This window comes from Magnolia sinica, chromosome 8 (genome assembly GCF_029962835.1).
Source record: "Magnolia sinica isolate HGM2019 chromosome 8, MsV1, whole genome shotgun sequence".
NCBI lineage: Eukaryota > Viridiplantae > Streptophyta > Magnoliopsida > Magnoliales > Magnoliaceae > Magnolia > Magnolia sinica.
Genome location: NC_080580.1, coordinates 91,847,993 through 91,866,033, shown reverse-complemented (window position 1 = coordinate 91,866,033; position 18,041 = coordinate 91,847,993). Strand labels below are relative to the sequence as shown.

At 38.2% G+C, this 18,041-nt stretch overlaps 1 protein-coding gene and 1 long non-coding RNA gene across 2 annotated transcripts; one reads left to right on the top strand and one right to left on the bottom strand.

Moving 5' to 3' along the window:
• Positions 1 to 2,569: 2,569 nt before the first annotated feature.
• On the bottom strand, positions 2,570 to 11,005 carry LOC131253717 (probable methylenetetrahydrofolate reductase (NADH)). Its single transcript, XM_058254846.1, has 12 exons — positions 10,730 to 11,005; positions 10,198 to 10,380; positions 9,618 to 9,678; positions 9,432 to 9,514; positions 8,718 to 8,891; positions 7,917 to 8,090; positions 7,681 to 7,781; positions 7,451 to 7,562; positions 6,657 to 6,737; positions 6,348 to 6,525; positions 3,648 to 3,982; positions 2,570 to 3,033 (listed from the first exon to the last, which is right to left on the bottom strand). The coding sequence occupies exons 1-12, from the start codon at positions 10,949 to 10,951 to the stop codon at positions 2,950 to 2,952; spliced, it is 1,788 nt and encodes a 595-aa protein (XP_058110829.1). The 5' UTR covers positions 10,952 to 11,005; the 3' UTR covers positions 2,570 to 2,949.
• On the top strand, positions 3,340 to 3,747 carry LOC131253720 (uncharacterized). The gene is made up of 2 exons (XR_009175292.1): positions 3,340 to 3,405; positions 3,561 to 3,747. It is a non-coding gene; the product is annotated as an uncharacterized LOC131253720 (long non-coding RNA).
• Positions 11,006 to 18,041: the final 7,036 nt, after the last annotated feature.

Sequence of the window (18,041 nt, the reverse complement as noted above, 5' to 3'; positions counted from 1 at the left end):
GTTTAAGTGCCTAACTTTTGTTCGTACTTGGTCAACCTTGTCAAATGACCCAATCAAGGAGTTGGCAGAGGAGATCAGCCCTGCCCTTGCTGTTAGTCTGCTAATTCCTTCAAGCTGACAACATGGCCTACCTAGTCAAATGACCCAATCAAGGAGTTGGCAGAGGAGATCAGCCCTGCCCTTGCTGTTAGTCTGCTAATTCCTTCAAGCTGACAACATGGCCTTCTCCAAAAGCCTCCCTCGTCTCTCTTTTTTTTTTTTTTTCCTACTATCCAAGCCATCATTTCAGTCAGTTGTGCTATTCCATGGTACTTTGATTTGATGCAAGGACATAATTCAGCACTGCCACAGGTCTAATATAATGGATGTAAAACCCTTATTGGAGCTTCAATAGGGGCAGTTTTCTTCCTTGAGACTGAAAAAGATAGTGAGGAAGAAAAAGTGTTTCATCTAAGCATGGGCAAGACGAGGAGACCATCATATCAATAATGTTGAAATTTATTATATTCTTCCAAAAATGGACAAGAGACCATTGTTTAGGTTTTAATAATTTCAGCATTTATATAAATTGATTGGACTAGAGAGATTCAATAGCAAGCGTCATTGGAAGGATAGACTACAATAACAAAAGAATGCAAACAAAGGTGAAAAGTGAATTTTAACACCATTGGATGGGATGATCAATGATGGGAATGTGAGGCATCATTTGCCAATCATCTTTCCTAGATTAAACATGCTCAAGGGTATCTTTCAGTGTGATTGTTCCCATCTATTTTATCGGGAAATGGAATCAGGCCGGTTCTTTTTTTAATTTTTTTTCTCAAGAGAAATAGTTCCAACTGTTTTTGTTTTTTTTCACTCAGTCCAGAAAGAAAGATCACAGGAAATTGCTTATCAAGTGTTACCAAACGCACATTTGCTACATATATAACAGGGATCTATGAATGTATATTCCATTTATGTACTGAAAAAAAGAGGTGCGTCCCTTGATGAGGCATTTGGATGCACCGTAGAATAGAATAACAATTATCAGTCTAATAAAGTGGAAATAACAGAATTCGACCAGAAAGCCTAAGCAGCCATACCAAAGGTCTATCAGTTTGTACTTTTTTTTCTTTTTTTTTTTCGGGAAATCAAACTAAGCCATTAAACCAAACAACTGAAAGCATGCACCTAAGAGTCCATCAGCAGATAAAATAGTTTGAGGACATCAACCCAAAAGGTGAACTGAGATGGCTTTACGCTCACTAAAGATATGCAAGATGGACCATGAACATCCAAATTTACAATGTTTACAATATAGTGGATGATTTCATGCCATAAACCAAAAACATATGGAGCCTTTCTATTTGGTTGAGCATGCATAGAATAGCATGCCTAACCCCTTGAGTTTACAAAGCTGCTTATAGATACGCATATCATTGATCCACGAGGTCAGTGTATTTCTGCACCTACAACAATCTGATATCTGCATTATTGTGAATGTCTCAAGTTATAGATACTTGATCTAACAAAAGGCATCAAAGCCCCCACTCTCCTTGGTAGCCAAACAAGTAAGCACTCTAAATCACAGTGTATATATATATATATATATATATATAAACTTACTGAAGAAGAAGAGAACAAAACAATTCAGGGAGCAACAAGACCCCAAAGGCATTTGTATAAGCCATCTGTGAAATAACTACTCTCATTCTATGAAAGTACTTTTCCTGATGACTCAGCCTAGTCATTAAACAATCAGTTAAACGTTCAGTTATTTCGCTCTTTCCCAATTGACGGCAACACAACCTCCATCACATCCACCAGGCTCCCACTAACATGGACAACCTCCATGACATTCTACCCCCTTTTCACTTGACAACCCTATTTCACAGTTCTAAAGAGGCACACTAAACAACTCCAGCATCATCCTGGCCAAATCCCATAAAGATAAATGAATCCCAAATGCCCCCAATGAACTCAAGCATCATCCTAGCCGTTACACAAGGATTAAGGAATCCCCACATTCTTCAGTCATAAGTTTCAGCAGCAAAGTAGATGGACCACTGTTGGCAGCTTATCCTTGGCTACTGATCAACAGAATGTGATGATTCTGAGAGGTCTCTGCTATGATTGGATTTCCGAGTTACACCACAACACATCCTCTTTCCCCCAAAACAGGGCAGAGAACAATCTCACCAATCACAAACAAGTAGGAAATACAAAATTCATTATTTGTGGCAGTTATTTTTTCTTCTTATTATTTTTTTTCTTTTTTAATGAAGCTGGGTTCCAAGATTTTGCAGTCTTAGAGTTGGGAATGATATTGACCCTAATTTCTTTGAATACAACCAGTTGAAGAGACGATTATCAAACTCTCCATTTTTTATTTTTTCTATTGGGAAGTAACGATTTTATTAGAAACCAGGCTAAAACAGCTGAAAAAGAACACTGCAAATTACAAGCCCAACAAAGCAACAAAGACTCATTTCTTTCTCCCATATAAGGGAAGGGAATAAACGGGAAAAGGGAAAAATGCAACACTGGCAGACACGCCAAGAAACATACCTATCACCAGAATAATCAATTACTAGGAACCATAATGCATGAAATTATATATTGGATAGTCTGTTACAGTTCAGCTCTTCTGCAAAGCCATTTGCATTTGGATTGGCATTAATCAAGATCCAAATGCAAAACAATAGCAGGAGAATAATCTTACTGGTACACAAATACAATACAATACCATCTAAACAAATGGTTACTAGAGTTGCAAAAATCTTCTATTAGCCTCCAACTTGGACTCCAGCAATGATTCCTAGATACTTTTGATATGAAAACAACTTATTCTCTATTTTTTTTGTTGGCTCCCGCTTCATGTCGCTTCTGATATCTAAAGCAGACGTAATCAATGGAAGTGCTCAATCCTCTATGCTAGTACACACCCATTTGGAAGAAAAAGACTGCTCAGATGCCCTTAAAAGCTGCAAAAGGATCTCCATGGATATAATCATTATCGACCAGGCTGACCAAGAAATAGCTGCTTTGCACCTGCGGAGTTGAGATTTTATTTACTCAAATCACTACCCAACTTTTCAAAGTGGTGGAAAAAGGAGAATACCGGTTCTTTTTTTATTCAATGACGGAGTAGAAATGAAAATTGAAAGATGAAAAAAATTGTAGGAAGAATTCCGAAACTAGATTTTATGAAACTTTAAAGTTTACAGCAGCACTATGCATGCTTACAGAAAATGTTATGGGTTTAATGGTGTTATTGAGCCTTATTATATTATATGGAACTGATAGGAAGTTATGCATGGTAAAATGATGGTATGATATCTTTAAAAAGAAAGAAAGAAAGAAAAAAAAAAAGAAAAAGAAAAAGGGATACTTTCTTTTTGGAGAGAAAATGTTATAAGCAGGGTCAGGGATATCTTCATCCTTTTTTTTTTTTCTTTTTTTAAACACACGCACACACCCCACACACTCACGCTAGTGGAATTTCACCACCTATGGATACTCGAACACTTGACTGGGTGTTGAAACTCCTGAGAGTCTACCACCCGAGCAAGAGTAAGGATCCAGATATCTTCTTCCTTTTATCTCTAATTGATCATCCATGTTATATACAGTATGATCAGGGAGACAATAAACATCACAATTACCTGTTCCAGAATCTTCCTTGAGGGGTCGCCCTCTGGAAATAGGAACGCCCATCCCCTTGTCCAGATCTCAAATGCCTCATCCTTCCACACCACGAAGCTTGCAGGATCCACAACAGTTGGTTGGATGATCTCTTTAGCAGGGAAAACCCCCCATGTCACTGCATTCACATCGCTCATGCTGGTATTCGACACATATAGCCCTTCTTTATTCACAGCAATATAGGTGAGAGACGGTAAACCCTTGCATTTCTCGACCAGCGCATTTAACTTGTCTTGGGAGCAGAAGAATTCCAGATAGGCTTTTTGGTAAACATACCCACCTGGCCCACCCCATCCTGAGGGAGAAAGAGTTCAGCTATGTGCATAGAATTGATAAAAACCCAATGATGATTCTATCCAACCATATGCTTGTGTTGTTTACGAGGCAAACCAACTCCAAAACAGCTAAATGAACATAAAAAGATAGAAGTATTTGACGTCAAAATCCAAGATAGTGTACAGTACATGTTATTTTTTATTCTTTTCTGGACACCTCCAAATCACATACATGCAAAAAAGTATCACTAAGAAAGAGACTGAACAAAAGATTTGAAAGAAAATTGTCACAATGGAAGACCCGTAAACTACCTTTGAGTGGACGAATTACGATGATCAAGGCGGCAATGTCTAATCTCCCGGCTTACTATGTCTTTGTTCAAATGTGCGAAAATGGTTGTGAAAAAATTAGAAAAAGTAAGGCAAGATTTTTTGTGGAAAGGGGCATAGGAGAAGCAAAAGTTTCATCTTATGAAATGGGAGGATGTTTGCAAGCCTAGGGAAGAAGGGGGTGCCAGGTTAAGGGAGTTGGAGGTTATGAACCTAGCTTTCTTAGGGAAATGGGTATGTAGGTTTGGGGCAGGAAAAAACATCAATGGAGTGAGATGATAGGTAGGAAATATGAGGTGGGAGACAGGGACAGATGGACAAGGTCATCATTGTTGCATAGATCATCATATATTTAGAAATCAATGGTGTCAATAAAACAGAAGGTATGGGAAGGGGTAGGTTTCCATATGGGAGATGGGAAAAATATTAAGTTTTGGGAGGATGTATGGGGTGGGGGACCAAAAGCTAAGTGAAGTTTTCCCATGCTTAGCAGGGATTGCAGCTGAGGCAGATTTGAAGGTGAAAATATGTTTTTCTATGTTTTTCTATCCAAGGAGAAGTGGCGTGGGCTCCACCATGTAGAAGGAATTTAGAGGACAAGGAGATAGAAGAATTTATTGCTCTTCTGAAGTTGTTGTCCAAAGTGCGCCCCATACTTTCTGAATCATATTCAATGAAATGCCTCAAAGATAAATCCGGAAAGTTTTTAGTGAAATATTTCTATAAGGAGATAAGCGGGAGCTATAACGGAGAGGGGGTAGTCCGACAAAGTTTGTATGGGGCTATGGTGCCCCTCCAAAAGTAGCAGTGTTTACATGGCTAGTGTGAAGGAATAAGGTGTTGAAATAGATAATCTTCGTAAGAGACAAATGATTACGCCGAATATGTGCCTATTATGTTATCAAGATGAGAAAGAGGAATTGGTAAATCATATCTTTATTCATTGTTCATTTGCAAGAGAGTTGTGGGGCAACTTCTTTAAATTATTTGGAGTATCGTGGGTGGAGCCAGAATCCATTGATTGTTTCTTTAAAATGAGGCATGGTGACGGAAAAGGGAAGTTGGGAGGAAGGTTTGGCAGTTAACTTTATTAGCGGTTTTATGGTTTATATGGTTAGAGAGGAATGAGCAGTATTTTAGAAATTGAAAGAGGCAAGTAACGGAAGTGTTCAGTAGGGGCTACATCAAATGTAATGGAGTGGGCGAGAGATTCTAAGCTTATTAGTCAATTTCTGGAGGGCTGGTTTGAGTTGTAACTTGTAATATTATTCTGGTTTTGTTTCTCTATTGTAAGGCTTTGGCCTTTCATCAATAAAATTATTAATGTTCAAAAAAAAAAGAAAAAGAAAGAAAGAGACTAAACTTTTCTGTGTAAATACAACTATGTGAGCCAACTCTAGCTATTTAAGAAAAGAGAATTGTACAAGATGAGCCCATTGTAGCTCCTGTACAACTGAACCTATACTTATGTAACATTTGCAAGCTGACTAATGATTCAATACTCGGCGTTTAAAGCCTTTGTTTGCCTCAGAGAATTTACACATATGGATAAACTTACCCATTAAGATTTTGCATTCCAGACATGTAATCGGTGAGAAAAGAGCTGCTGAAATTAGTCTGATTAGTCAGGGAGCTGCAAACCAGCTTTGACCTGCATGTGCTACGAATGCACTAGTTCATAAACATTCAATTTTTCCATGTCTGTGGAATAGGTAGCAAATTATGAAGTACACATCAGAAACCACTAGTCCCCAACTGTCTTTAGCCACAATATTCAATATTCAAAAGCTCACCAGTCAACTCAAAATTTGGGGGGTTAGATTGGTTTGGGATGAGATCTGAGTGTTGAGCCCAAACTCAGATTTTGTTTCTTAGAAAATATGCAAGTATTTATTTGCTCATCCAATCCAAACTCGGAATTACAAAGACATTTACATGTCACCCAAGATTTTGAACATTGATGAAAAAGCATGAATCCTGTAAAGCATTTTCCAAAAGAACACTAGAAACTCATAGCATCCACCGATCAGTTAAACACCTAATTGTTTCACTTACCGACAGATGGAGAATCGGATTTCTCCCCATTGACTGCTGGTTGGCTATTGATAGTCAAAAACCCTTTCAAGTTAACATTTCCCAATTGTTCGTTTATGATCTTTGTTTCTGGCTGAAGCCCATCTAACTCTGACCATGGACTGCTTTTAAGTTTCCCCAGGCAGAAGTTCTTAAATATCTATGTAACATGAACAGGAGACAATTAGATGTTCCATGTATAGTGAATTAGTGATATAAACAAGTTTGAGTTGCCTCTGTAGTGCCAAAACAAACTATCTCCACAAGACACAGATGAGTTTAAAATGGTACCTCATGAATATCCTCAACAGATTTCAATGGGACAGCCCATTCCTCCTGAAGTTTCTTGTCACGTGAACGAGGTCGCATGAACTGCCACAAGATTATGAGTTAGGATTATATACTCCCAAGAAAAAGATGTAATTCATATGAATATGAGTGAAGCAATCATGTTCTCCCGACAATAGTATTCCAAGTACTATTATCTCAAGAAAAATTGTAGAAATTAAAAAGAACTATTTGTGCAAGTTCATTCCACCTCAAGTTCCTTGTTACATGAATTAGATCGAATGAACCATCGTACAGATTATGACTTGGGTTATATGTTCCAAAGAATAAAATATAATTCATATGAATACAAGTCATCTGAGCAGAAAATTTCCCCTAGCAGGCAATCATTATCTCGAAAAAAATAATGGGGAAAATTAGAGAGAACTGTTCATGCAAACAAACAGGCAGATCACTAAACATGGAGTGTCAAGAGCTTGCCAAAGTTAAACAGCTAGATGATACACGATTGGAATTTATGCATCCTGTACTGCAGATAATTGTTCATTTTGCCAAAACCGGATAGAAGATTGGTACCAATGGACAGGCAAGTAAGAAAATGTCTGCCAATTCACATGCCAAACTAAGATACTAGGCTGCTTCAATCTGGATCATGCCCACAGCTGATACATAACAGGAGCTGTACACTTCAGACATAATGTTCCCAGTAGAAAGTTATATGCCTGTGTACCAGAACTTGATCACTCATACTAAAGTTTACACCGATACACAGAATTAGGTGGGAGGAGTCCTATTACCTGGTAGTCCGAAAGTGCACCATACGATGGATTACCAGAATCACCCCATCTCCCACGTGGGTATTGATCCCAACCATGAGTCCTGGATATGTAGCTTTTTGGACGATTAGCCCTGCATTATTGGCCCAGGAAGATATTAGTCAGACCCAAAAAAAAAAAAACCACACTAATCCCTGGCCAATCCAATGTACATTGACAAAAAAATTAATATTTCCAAAAAGATAAAATACCAAAAAATTGGTCGAACATCTTCTTTAACACGAAAGACATTCGCAGGACGTCTCCATGGTAAGGACCTTGAAACCCTAGTCTCATCTATTAACCCAAGATTCTGTAAACATAAATTTCATGATAAGATCCACAGCCAGATGAAGGCACAACAAGAAAAATTCTGTGCTTCTTAAAATGAAACTAGAAACAAAATCAATAATCACCTCTTTGATTTGAACCACAAATCAATTATCACCTTTAATATGGCCAAGGCTGATTTCTCCATGTTTAGTGTGTAAAGATGCAGTGTTTTGATCCCATGAGCTAAAATCTTCTTGCACATTTCAGTTCCAAGGTGTATTCCGTAGGCCTTGACAGCCTCTTCATTGTCTTTAATAGGCTCAAGAGCGACCATAATTTCAGCTGGAATCTACAATATAACAATGGGAACATACAGTATGTTAATTCTAACAACAAGCCAGATCCCACCTAAACACCCCTTACATCAGACATGAACAGACTACATAATTAGATAATAAGTAATGAATAGTTTCGGTAGCACGTTCAGAGAATTTAAAAACCCAGTTCATTTATCCTGGGTCTTACAAAAGTTCAGTTGACTCAGCCCCTGATCAACTGCAGTCATTCCATCAAGACTCTGCAAAGTGAGCAATCAGGTCTCGCTTCAATTTCTGGTAAATTTACAAATTCTGTTAACTCAATTGGGCCAACCCTAGCCTGCTGAATGGTGAATAGAATGGCAAGTTAAAGCTTCCATATTTTGTTTAGATAAAAGGAATATCCAGAAAAGACTAAAGGATCTCCAAAAGGGATGCTTGCACTTCTCTAATAACAATGCTCAGAAAAAAGAAAAAAGAAAAAAGGCAAAAAACAATATGCTTCATCATCGTTGTCGTCGTCTAGCCTTTCTCCCAACAAGTTGGCGTTGGCTTTTAAAATTTGGATTGGCAGAAGTTTTATGATATGCTTATTTAATAATAAATCTCGCCTACCATCTATAAAATCCATCAAGACTACTGTAAACAAGATAACATACCTTAGTTTTACAGAACCCAGTCATGCGCAAGAACCCCTTGTAGTTGTTAATTGGCATGATACCCGGAACAATAGGGCATGTTATTCCGATTGTGCGACAGTCATTCACAAACTTGAGAAAAATATCAGTATCATAAAAGAGCTGAGTGATAATAAGATCTGCACCAGCGTCAACCTACAAGAAAAAAAAAAAAAAAGAAGAAGAAGAGGAAGAAGAATAAAAAAAGAAAAGTAAAAGAAAACAACAACAATAATGCCACCATCAGATCAGAGACAAAACAAAAGGAATATCATAAAGAAGGCTCCAAAGCAAATCGATCCAATACAATTGGAATGTTGGGAACATGTAATGGCATTGATTGTAGAGGAGCCTTCCAGCAAAACCAAATACATTTGGAGATATATAAGAGCCAACAATTAGGAAATTATACAAAATCCAAGAGGCAACGGATAAGAATATTTATTAGTTAAGAACTAATAATGTAGTACATTAATTTGCAGAGTGATGAAGTAAAATAGTGAGAATCTTCCATGTTTTATTCGAAAAGATGGCAGCTAATGTGATGTAGGATGATGGAAATGTCCCCATCAATTGAAAATCTGAGATGTCAAAAAAAAAAAAAAAATCAAAAGAAAATCTGACCCTTCTGATCAAGTGGCAAGGTTGACTATATAATGTTGTGAATGAAATGAGAAGAATATGTACTTGTCCTACCTTACTCTTCAAGTAAGTAAGATCACTCTGATATCCTTCTAAAGTCGCCAGACCATCTCCTTGTATCATGTCAGGATGTGCCTCTGAGATGTGGAAAGTGATTTCAAAGCATGAAACAATTGATTAGTAGAAGGGACTAAAAAACATGAGACAAGGATAATCTAAGAATGCAACAATTCAATTCACCTGGATAACCAGCAACAGTTATGCCAAAGTAATCGCCATATTTGGCTCGAATATGCCTCACCTGCAAGAGAAAAAAATCAGGCAAGTTATGGTTAAACTGAGGAATACAAAGCAGAACCACCAATAGATACTAGTGTGCAAAATATTAAAAAAGAACATTAGAAAGAATAAAACCTGCATGCATCATCCTACCCAAAAGATTTCCATTTTGGAAAATCATTCTCAATGTCCCAATTACAATAGAACAACGTCCAGTGTCTTGGTCTTAATTGAGAAGCGTGGGGATAAGAAAATCATTCTCAATGTCCCAATTACAATAGAACAATGTCCAGTGTCTTGGTCTTAATTGAGAAGTGTGGAGATAAGAAAATAGACTAGTAAAGCAACATGGGTCATCTGAAGACACTTCAGGGCACATGTAAGGGTAGCCTGATGAAGATATAATCAACAGACGAGTGAGATCCTACAGGTCCCTTTACATGCTTTTTTTTTTTTTAATCGTAATTTTCTCTTCTCAATGTAAAAATCCTCATCCAAAAAGGCATAAAAGAAGTTTATGTCAAGGAAAGTGCATGAATACCAGGTCGAGAGCACAAGCGAATCCGCCAGCGACTTGAACAAACTTGTCCTGTCCGTGAGGAGGATCCCCCCTAAGAGCCAAAACATTCTGGATGCCATTGGTTTTGATGGTATCCAGAGCATGGTCGATCTTCTCCACTGGCATGTTTGTGCAAGTCAAATGCATCATTGTTTCTACACAAATCTGCAAGACAAAAAAATTTAAAATTTTTTTTTTTTTTTTTTAAAAAAAAAAAGAAGATTGAGCATGAATCAAGTACAAGAAAAGAGTCAGAGAAACAGTAGATCTAGCTTTCTAATGGATCGATTCAAGTAATCAGAAAGAAAATAAAGCACAAAATTCAGATCAGTATGAAGAAATAACAATTATCTGATATTTTTTGGCAATGGAACAACAGATCCAGGTGTTATAACATAAAACAAAGTAAGAAAAGGAGAGATCTGAATAAATCAAAAAAGGAAAGATGAAGTAAGATATAAGAAATGGAGAGTAGAGAATCAGAGCTGTAAGCAAATGAAGGAGAAAGAAAGACCATGTTCTGCATCTTATTGGAGATGTCGAGGGTGAGATCGGCAGTAGAACCACCAGCACCCCACGTAATGTCGCAAAAGGAAGGGTTGTGAGAGACCATTCGATCCATGCGCTCGAACAGATTATCCACTCCATCCTCTGTCTTTGGTGGGAAGAACTCGAAAGAGAACACCACCTTCCCTTCCTCTTCTGCTGCTGCCCTTATCTTCTCTATCACCTTCATCTCTTCTTCAAATCTCTCTCTCTCTCGAATGAGTGGCAGGAGATCGGAGGAGCGAGTGCGCAAGAAATAGAGAAGGGCGGGGAGTGGGTGAGAGTGGGACAGTTCGTTTTAGCCTCCGTCGCGACACACCATCCACCATCTGTTGCCGCCCACTGGGGCCCACGTGATGAGTCTTCCGATGATCAGAACCGTCCAAGTTGTGGAATGTATGATATTACGGTTTTGATAAAGATTAATAAGAACGTATCGATGTGAATGTAACAGTTTGTATATGAATTTAGAACAATGAAAAAAATTCAATGGCTCGCATTCAACTCTAAAGTCCAGAGGTTAGTATCTCTACTCCACTGTGATTATAGATAGTTCGTTTTGCCTAGTAAAGACTAACGAGAATCTGGACGGTTCTGATCATTGCACCACTCATATATGAACCCCAGTGGGCGGCGATCCTCACTCGCCATGGAGGCAAAACGAATTCGGCTGGAAGTTACTGTGGTGGGAAACAATGTGGGGCCACAGAGATGCCAGTGACAAATCCACTCCGTCCATCAGTTTCTCAAGATTGCAATAGAAAGGAGCCCATAATTAGGCAGATTCAAAACTCAGGTGGGCCACACCACACAAGACAACGAAAACGAAAACTTCCAACATTGAAACCTTCCCTGAGTCGACCGTTTACATGCCATCCAAACCGTTCATATGGTTATTACCACACAGATAAAATGTAGACACAAAAATCATCCCAATACAAAACTTCCCTGGCCCCACAAAATTTTGGTGGGCGTTTAATCCCTGCAGTTTTGTGTGGTGTGGCCCACCTGATTTTTGGATTTCTATCCTTGTTGAGAAAATGAAGGACGGATGGATTTGTCACGGGCATTCCTGTGGACCCCACGTAGCTTCCTACCACGGAAACTTCATTTGGCAGTTGGTGTCCAACGAACTCCGGGGAAGACAGTGAGATCTGGTTTGGTATGCCCTATGCATAATAAAATAATACAAACTGAGATTCTGAAGCAGGACTGCAGGAAGCATCTAATATCCTCTACGAAGAGGATTAGGTGGGGCCCTTACAGTGGAGCCCACGTTGAAGTATTTATTTTAAATCCACGCCATCCATCCGTTTTTCCATATTATTTTAGGGCATGAACCTAAAAATGAAACTGATCCAAATCTCAGGTGGACCATACAAAACAGTGGAGAATGACCATTAAAATCTTCTTGCAGGCCAAGAAAGTTTTGGATCAAGCTGATACTTGTTTTTCCTCTTCATCCAGATTTTTATGACATTATCAACAGCTTGGATGGAAAATAAACAGTACAGTGGGCCCTGGGAGGTTTTTAATGGTGTATGGTACACCTGAGGACTGGATCTGCTTCAGTTTTTGGATCATGACTTAAAATGATCTTGAAAAACAGATGGACACGTGGATATAGAATACATAAATCAAGGTGGGCCCCACGTGCATAACTTAAATTATTCATGGAAATTACGGTAGATAGTTCACGAACCTAACATTATATTATTGTAAACTCTGATTTGTGGAATTCGATTTGTTTTCAATTTGAATTGCTGATTGCTTTTGGTTTTGACCGTTCATGACACATATAGTCTAATCTACCATTTCTTGGATTATCATATTATAATTATGTATTTATAAATCAGTTAATGTGAGACCCACCATCTGGACACGGTTTAGCTTGAGTTCCACATATTGTCACCTGTATGGTTCTTGAGTGCTTGCGTTATCATCTTTCGCACTCTAGTAGAGTGTGAAATTCTATCTAATTGGGAAGACAGTCCACCCAACAGCCCAACCTCCGTCAATCTAGGTCGCAATCCTACACCAACCACACCAGCGACTTTATACTTTTATTTACTCGTACTGTCATATACAAAGAAGGAGAGCAGTAAGAAAGTGAGGGTCATCACACCGTACAAGCCAATATCATACACACGTGTAAATTACACACGCCATTTATCATGGCCCACAGTGGAAGATGGAGATAGATTGCCTCCATGGGGCCTACCATAATGTATGCGTTTTATCTACCACATGCATCAGTCTTGCCAAATTATTTTAGGGCATGACTCAAAAAAGGAAGTAAATCCCAAGCTCAAGTGAAACACATTATAAGAAACATTAGGGACAATGACACCCGCAGGCACAAAGCCACACAACCCTTACTTGAAGGAAAACAGAACTTTTATGCTTTCAATGGCATATGTTGAATACTCATTATTTTATTTTATTGACATGATTAAAGCTTTAGATTTGCCTTTTATTGAATTATGCTCTAAAATAATTTGGCAAAATGAATAAAACATACAGAGTTCCCTGATAAATTAATGATGAGAAATTAATAAATGACACAATAATTTTCTAGCATGTGAATTAGGCCATTTCGCACCTAATGTGGGCTGCGAAACAAATTAACAGTAAAAAAAATGTTTTAATCATCAATTTACTTTATATATTTGGACCACCTAAAGAGTAGAATTATATAGCATTTTTACCTGAAGATATAACCATTACTTTACGAAGAGTTCAGATCTCATAGAAATTTTTGCAAGTAAGATGCTTGTAAAGTTGGCAGACCTCCGGCCAAATTCTCTATTTTTATTTTGAGTTTTTGAAAAGTGTGGTGGGCCATATCACAGTATGATAAGGTGGTAGTTTTTTTTTTTTTTTTTTAAAAGAAACTCTAGATTGCATTTTAAATTATGATCTTAACTGTCTATGTTCTGGATTTCATGTGATCAAAGACATGGGAAGAAACATTTCTTGAACAGGTGATTGCTTATGAAAATGAATATCTAATAGCTCATATTCAAATCATAGATTCAAAGGTCGAGATCATCAACGAAGAATAATGATAAGACAACTGTGAACATGAACGGCTTAGATCAATCTAAAAATGCAATCCTAAGGCAAAATCCAGCTGCCATACTATACTAGGATACGGTGCCACGGTATCGTTACAAAAACCATTTATTTTGTTATTTTGGGGATGAGACTGCGGAGGATGATAGAATCGAGCAGACATGATAAGAATAAGAAGTATCTGTCCTAATTTAATTTGGACTATTCTCGTACTTTACCCATTCTACTCTCCTAGCGAATTGGCTGGTGTGTTGACGTCACAAAGTTTTGTGGGTCCCATCATGAGGTATGTGTAATATCCAAACTGTCTGTCCATATGGTGAGCTCGTTTTAAGGCTTGAGCTGGAAAATAAGATAGATTCAAAGATCAAGTGGACCACACTGCAAATAAAACTAGGAGATTGAACTTCTATCCTTGAAATCCTTTTGTGGGTAACAGAAGTGTGGGATCAATATTATATTTTTTTCCTCTTCATCCAGGTCTTTGTTACGTTATGAACGGATTGGATGGAAAATAAACGTTATGTTGGGCCTATAAATGTTTTAATGGTGAGAATCATTATTCCTACTGTTTTTTATGGTGTGGTCGACTTAATCTTTGGATATAATTTATTTTTGCGATAATTCTTTAAAATGATATCCTCAAACGGTGTGGATATAATAAATACATCATCGTAAGACCCATGTAACTTTCATCTGGTACAACTGGATGGTCGAGGAGAGTAAGCGCTTGTCTTCGCACGGCAGGTACACACCAGCCAGGTCGGTGGTGGGTGTTACACAGCCAATCCGCTTCCTTCTATTCAGCATACTTATTTGAAAGGACAAGATTTTACCGACTTGACCGGATTGCCCCGGGCATAGAGAAATCGTCAGGGGGGCTGTGTGGGGCCCACAGAGATGTCCGTGACAAATCTCTTCCATCCATTTGTTTTGCAAGACTAGAGTATAGACGTAATTAAGGCGGAGTCTAAAAATCAAGAAGATCCAAAACTCAAGAGGGCCATACCACACGAGGGGCACTCTCACTTTAATTGTCACAGATCATATGCATATTTTTGTAAAATGGATGTGATCTTTGAGATATTAACCATCCATACTAAGGCTCTGCATTTGGACGTGCCTGATTGCACGTCACACTGCCCCATATTTACATTATAAATAGATGGCTATGCCATTGTACGATACTTCATGTTCCACCGTAACATTTCCTTGCATGATTCAGATCGACAACTCGCTGATTGAACGTTGGGCCCCACTTGTGAAAAGTGCAAAGTACCAACCGATACATGCAGTATAAAATCTGAGCTCGGGATTATATTATATGGCTGTTATTATTATATATGACAGAAGAAGAAAACAGGAAGACGCTTTTTTAAAAAAAAATTCTAACAAGTTGGACCTGTGCCATTGTAAAGGGGGACCACTGGTCTTTTGGTGGACTGTGCCAAATATATATATATATATATATATCTCCATGTTTGGAAAAAACAAATGTAAGCTATTGATTTGTGGCTACGAACAGATGTTCCAGCGTGGCCACGTTCAACTAACAAAAATACAAGGTCGGAAGCTTTGGTTGGGGTGTAAGTGAACCATGGTTGGGATTGCCGAAGCATATCCGCTTATCAGGAATAAAATAGGCTTATATGGTGCAAAAATCCGGTCAGACGTGAAAGAAGAGAAAATTGAGAGAGAGAGAGAGAGAGAGAGAGAGAGGAGTTATTTGATATTCCCACTGCTTATGATACTTGATATAGAGGTACTTAAAGATGTTACAAGTGGCTTGTGATAGCAAGAATTAAACCTTCTAATTTTTAAGTTCCAGTATAAAAATTAGGTTGGTTGAACAATCCTAACCTTTGATTTGTGGACACATTTGTTAGATGTAGGTCAGTGGGGCCCATTGGTGAGCAATCACTAATGGGTGAGTCCCATCAGTTTAGGCTTCTTTCAGCCTCTTCCTTTCTGTTAAGATTTCAAATTCAAAATTGAATTTGATTTTGGATGGGAGATAGGGATAAGATCTCCTTCTTTTCTTATAAAAAGAGATGAGTTTTTCTCTCGTAAAAAGCATCAATCATAAGAAATGCCGAGAGTATACATAGAGATATAGTGTGCTCAGTAATCTATCCATTTTGACTTATCCTTGGGACGATCTAATTCATAGATCGTGATTCAGGCCCATCTATACCACAGGATCAGATGTGTGAATAAATCCATTTGTTCCAATAGTAGATAGGCGGGCTACTAGAGCGTTAATCTTCTACTTTGTGAGGGTTCTATATCATGTAGACCGTCACATCTTGAGGGCTCACACTTCCACGCTTCCCAACAATATTTTCTTTGAAATAAAATCATTTCTAATCGGCTAATAAATGTCCAGAAATTGAGTTTTTTTAATAAATAAGTGTAATTTTTCATTCCTGATATCTAAATTGATGCCCATATTCTTGACGGTTTGTTTTGAATTATTTGTATGCCACTAGAGTAATTTCTAAATGCATGTCCATCATCCATCATACTCTATCAAAGTATTTCTCTATTAAGAATAGGGGTGTCAACCGACAGGCCTGAAAAATTAAAATTTTAAATAGAACTAACCTAACAGCTCAGTTTGAAATAAGTTCAAAATCTGGGCCGAGACCTACCCTAGGGTCAGCCCATTAACAGCTCTAATTGAGAAGAGATGAAAACATGATTTTTTTTTTTTAAAATTTTTTTTAAAGAAAAAAAGTTGACAAGTGGAATAGCGTTGACATGAGTCAAACCAAGTTGATCTTGGCACAACTCGGCTCGATTCAGTCAACAACCTACTCGAGCTCGAGTACGGCTAGGCTCAGTCCTCAAGCTTAACTAGCTAGCTTGACTCAGTTCGATCAACAACTCAGGCAACTTAAGCTAAGTTTGATTTTGAGTTTTCGAGTCGAGCATTTTATTTTAAATTTTTATATTCCCGTAAATATTCAAATAGGTGAAACGGTAATAATCACCCATTTCCAGGGTATTTACCGTTTCCGGTGAAACAATAAAAATCAAACAGGCCTTAAGTGGGATCATCCCAATCACGACCTGGATGCCCCCCTCGAACTAGCAATGTGGGTGAGACCCTAACCTCAGGGGCCCACCTCGACACCCCTCAACATATTTATTGTATATCCACACCTTTCATCTGTATTTCTAGATTATTTTAGGCCATGGTCTCAAAACAAAAATAGATACAAATTTCAAGTGGGCCATGCCATAGGAAGCATTGGTTATTGTCCATTAAAAAACTTTTGTGGGTAAAAAAAGTTTTGAATCAAGCTGATATTTGTTTTCTATTTTCCTTTCATTTAAGTCTACATGATCTTATCAAGAAGTTGGATGGTCAATAAACATTAAGGTGGACACCATGAAGTACTTCAGCCCATTTTTCTTTTTCTTTTTGTTTTTTACAACACCCACATTTTTTTTTACACATGCACACACACCCCCACACACTCACGCAGTAGTGGAATTTCACCACCTATGGGTAATCGAACCCTTGATCGTGTGTTGAAACTCCCAAGAGTCTACCACCGAAGCAAGAGCAAGGTCCCTTTCAACACCCACACTTGCTACAATGGATACTCCAACTATGACCTTTGTGTTGAAACCCTTGTGAGTCTACCACTAAGCCACAAGCTGTGACCCAGTCCGCAACCCTTTATTTCTTAAGTGACTTTTATAGTGGTGCATACCATTTTCACATGGTACATGTTGAGGTCAAAATCTGGACCACCCTCCACTCAATGCTACAAACCTCCAATTTATCTTGGTCTTGCACAATAATGTGAGCAAAGGAGACCCTGGCTCAGCCGGGGGACCCTCCAATGCGTAAGTCAGGCTAGGGAATCTGGGTCTAAGTCAAATATGTAAAGAGAGAGTGCGAGATTTTTCGTACCTATAACAATGGGGTCCCCTAGTATTTATACTTGTGCGTTAGACGATCCACGTCCGTTAATCTCGGCATGATTCACTCAATCAATAAGATATTATGATCGTGGAGATATTATCCGCAATCTTTGGATCGCGCTGCATATCATGTCTTAATGACGCGTATCTTTGAACAAGATCGTTGGTCGCGTTCGCATATAGCTAGGATGCTTAGAACGACCTGAGAAAAGTGATTTTTAGTATCGGAAAGGATGGGCAATCAAGGTTGGTCTTAGATGATGGATAGT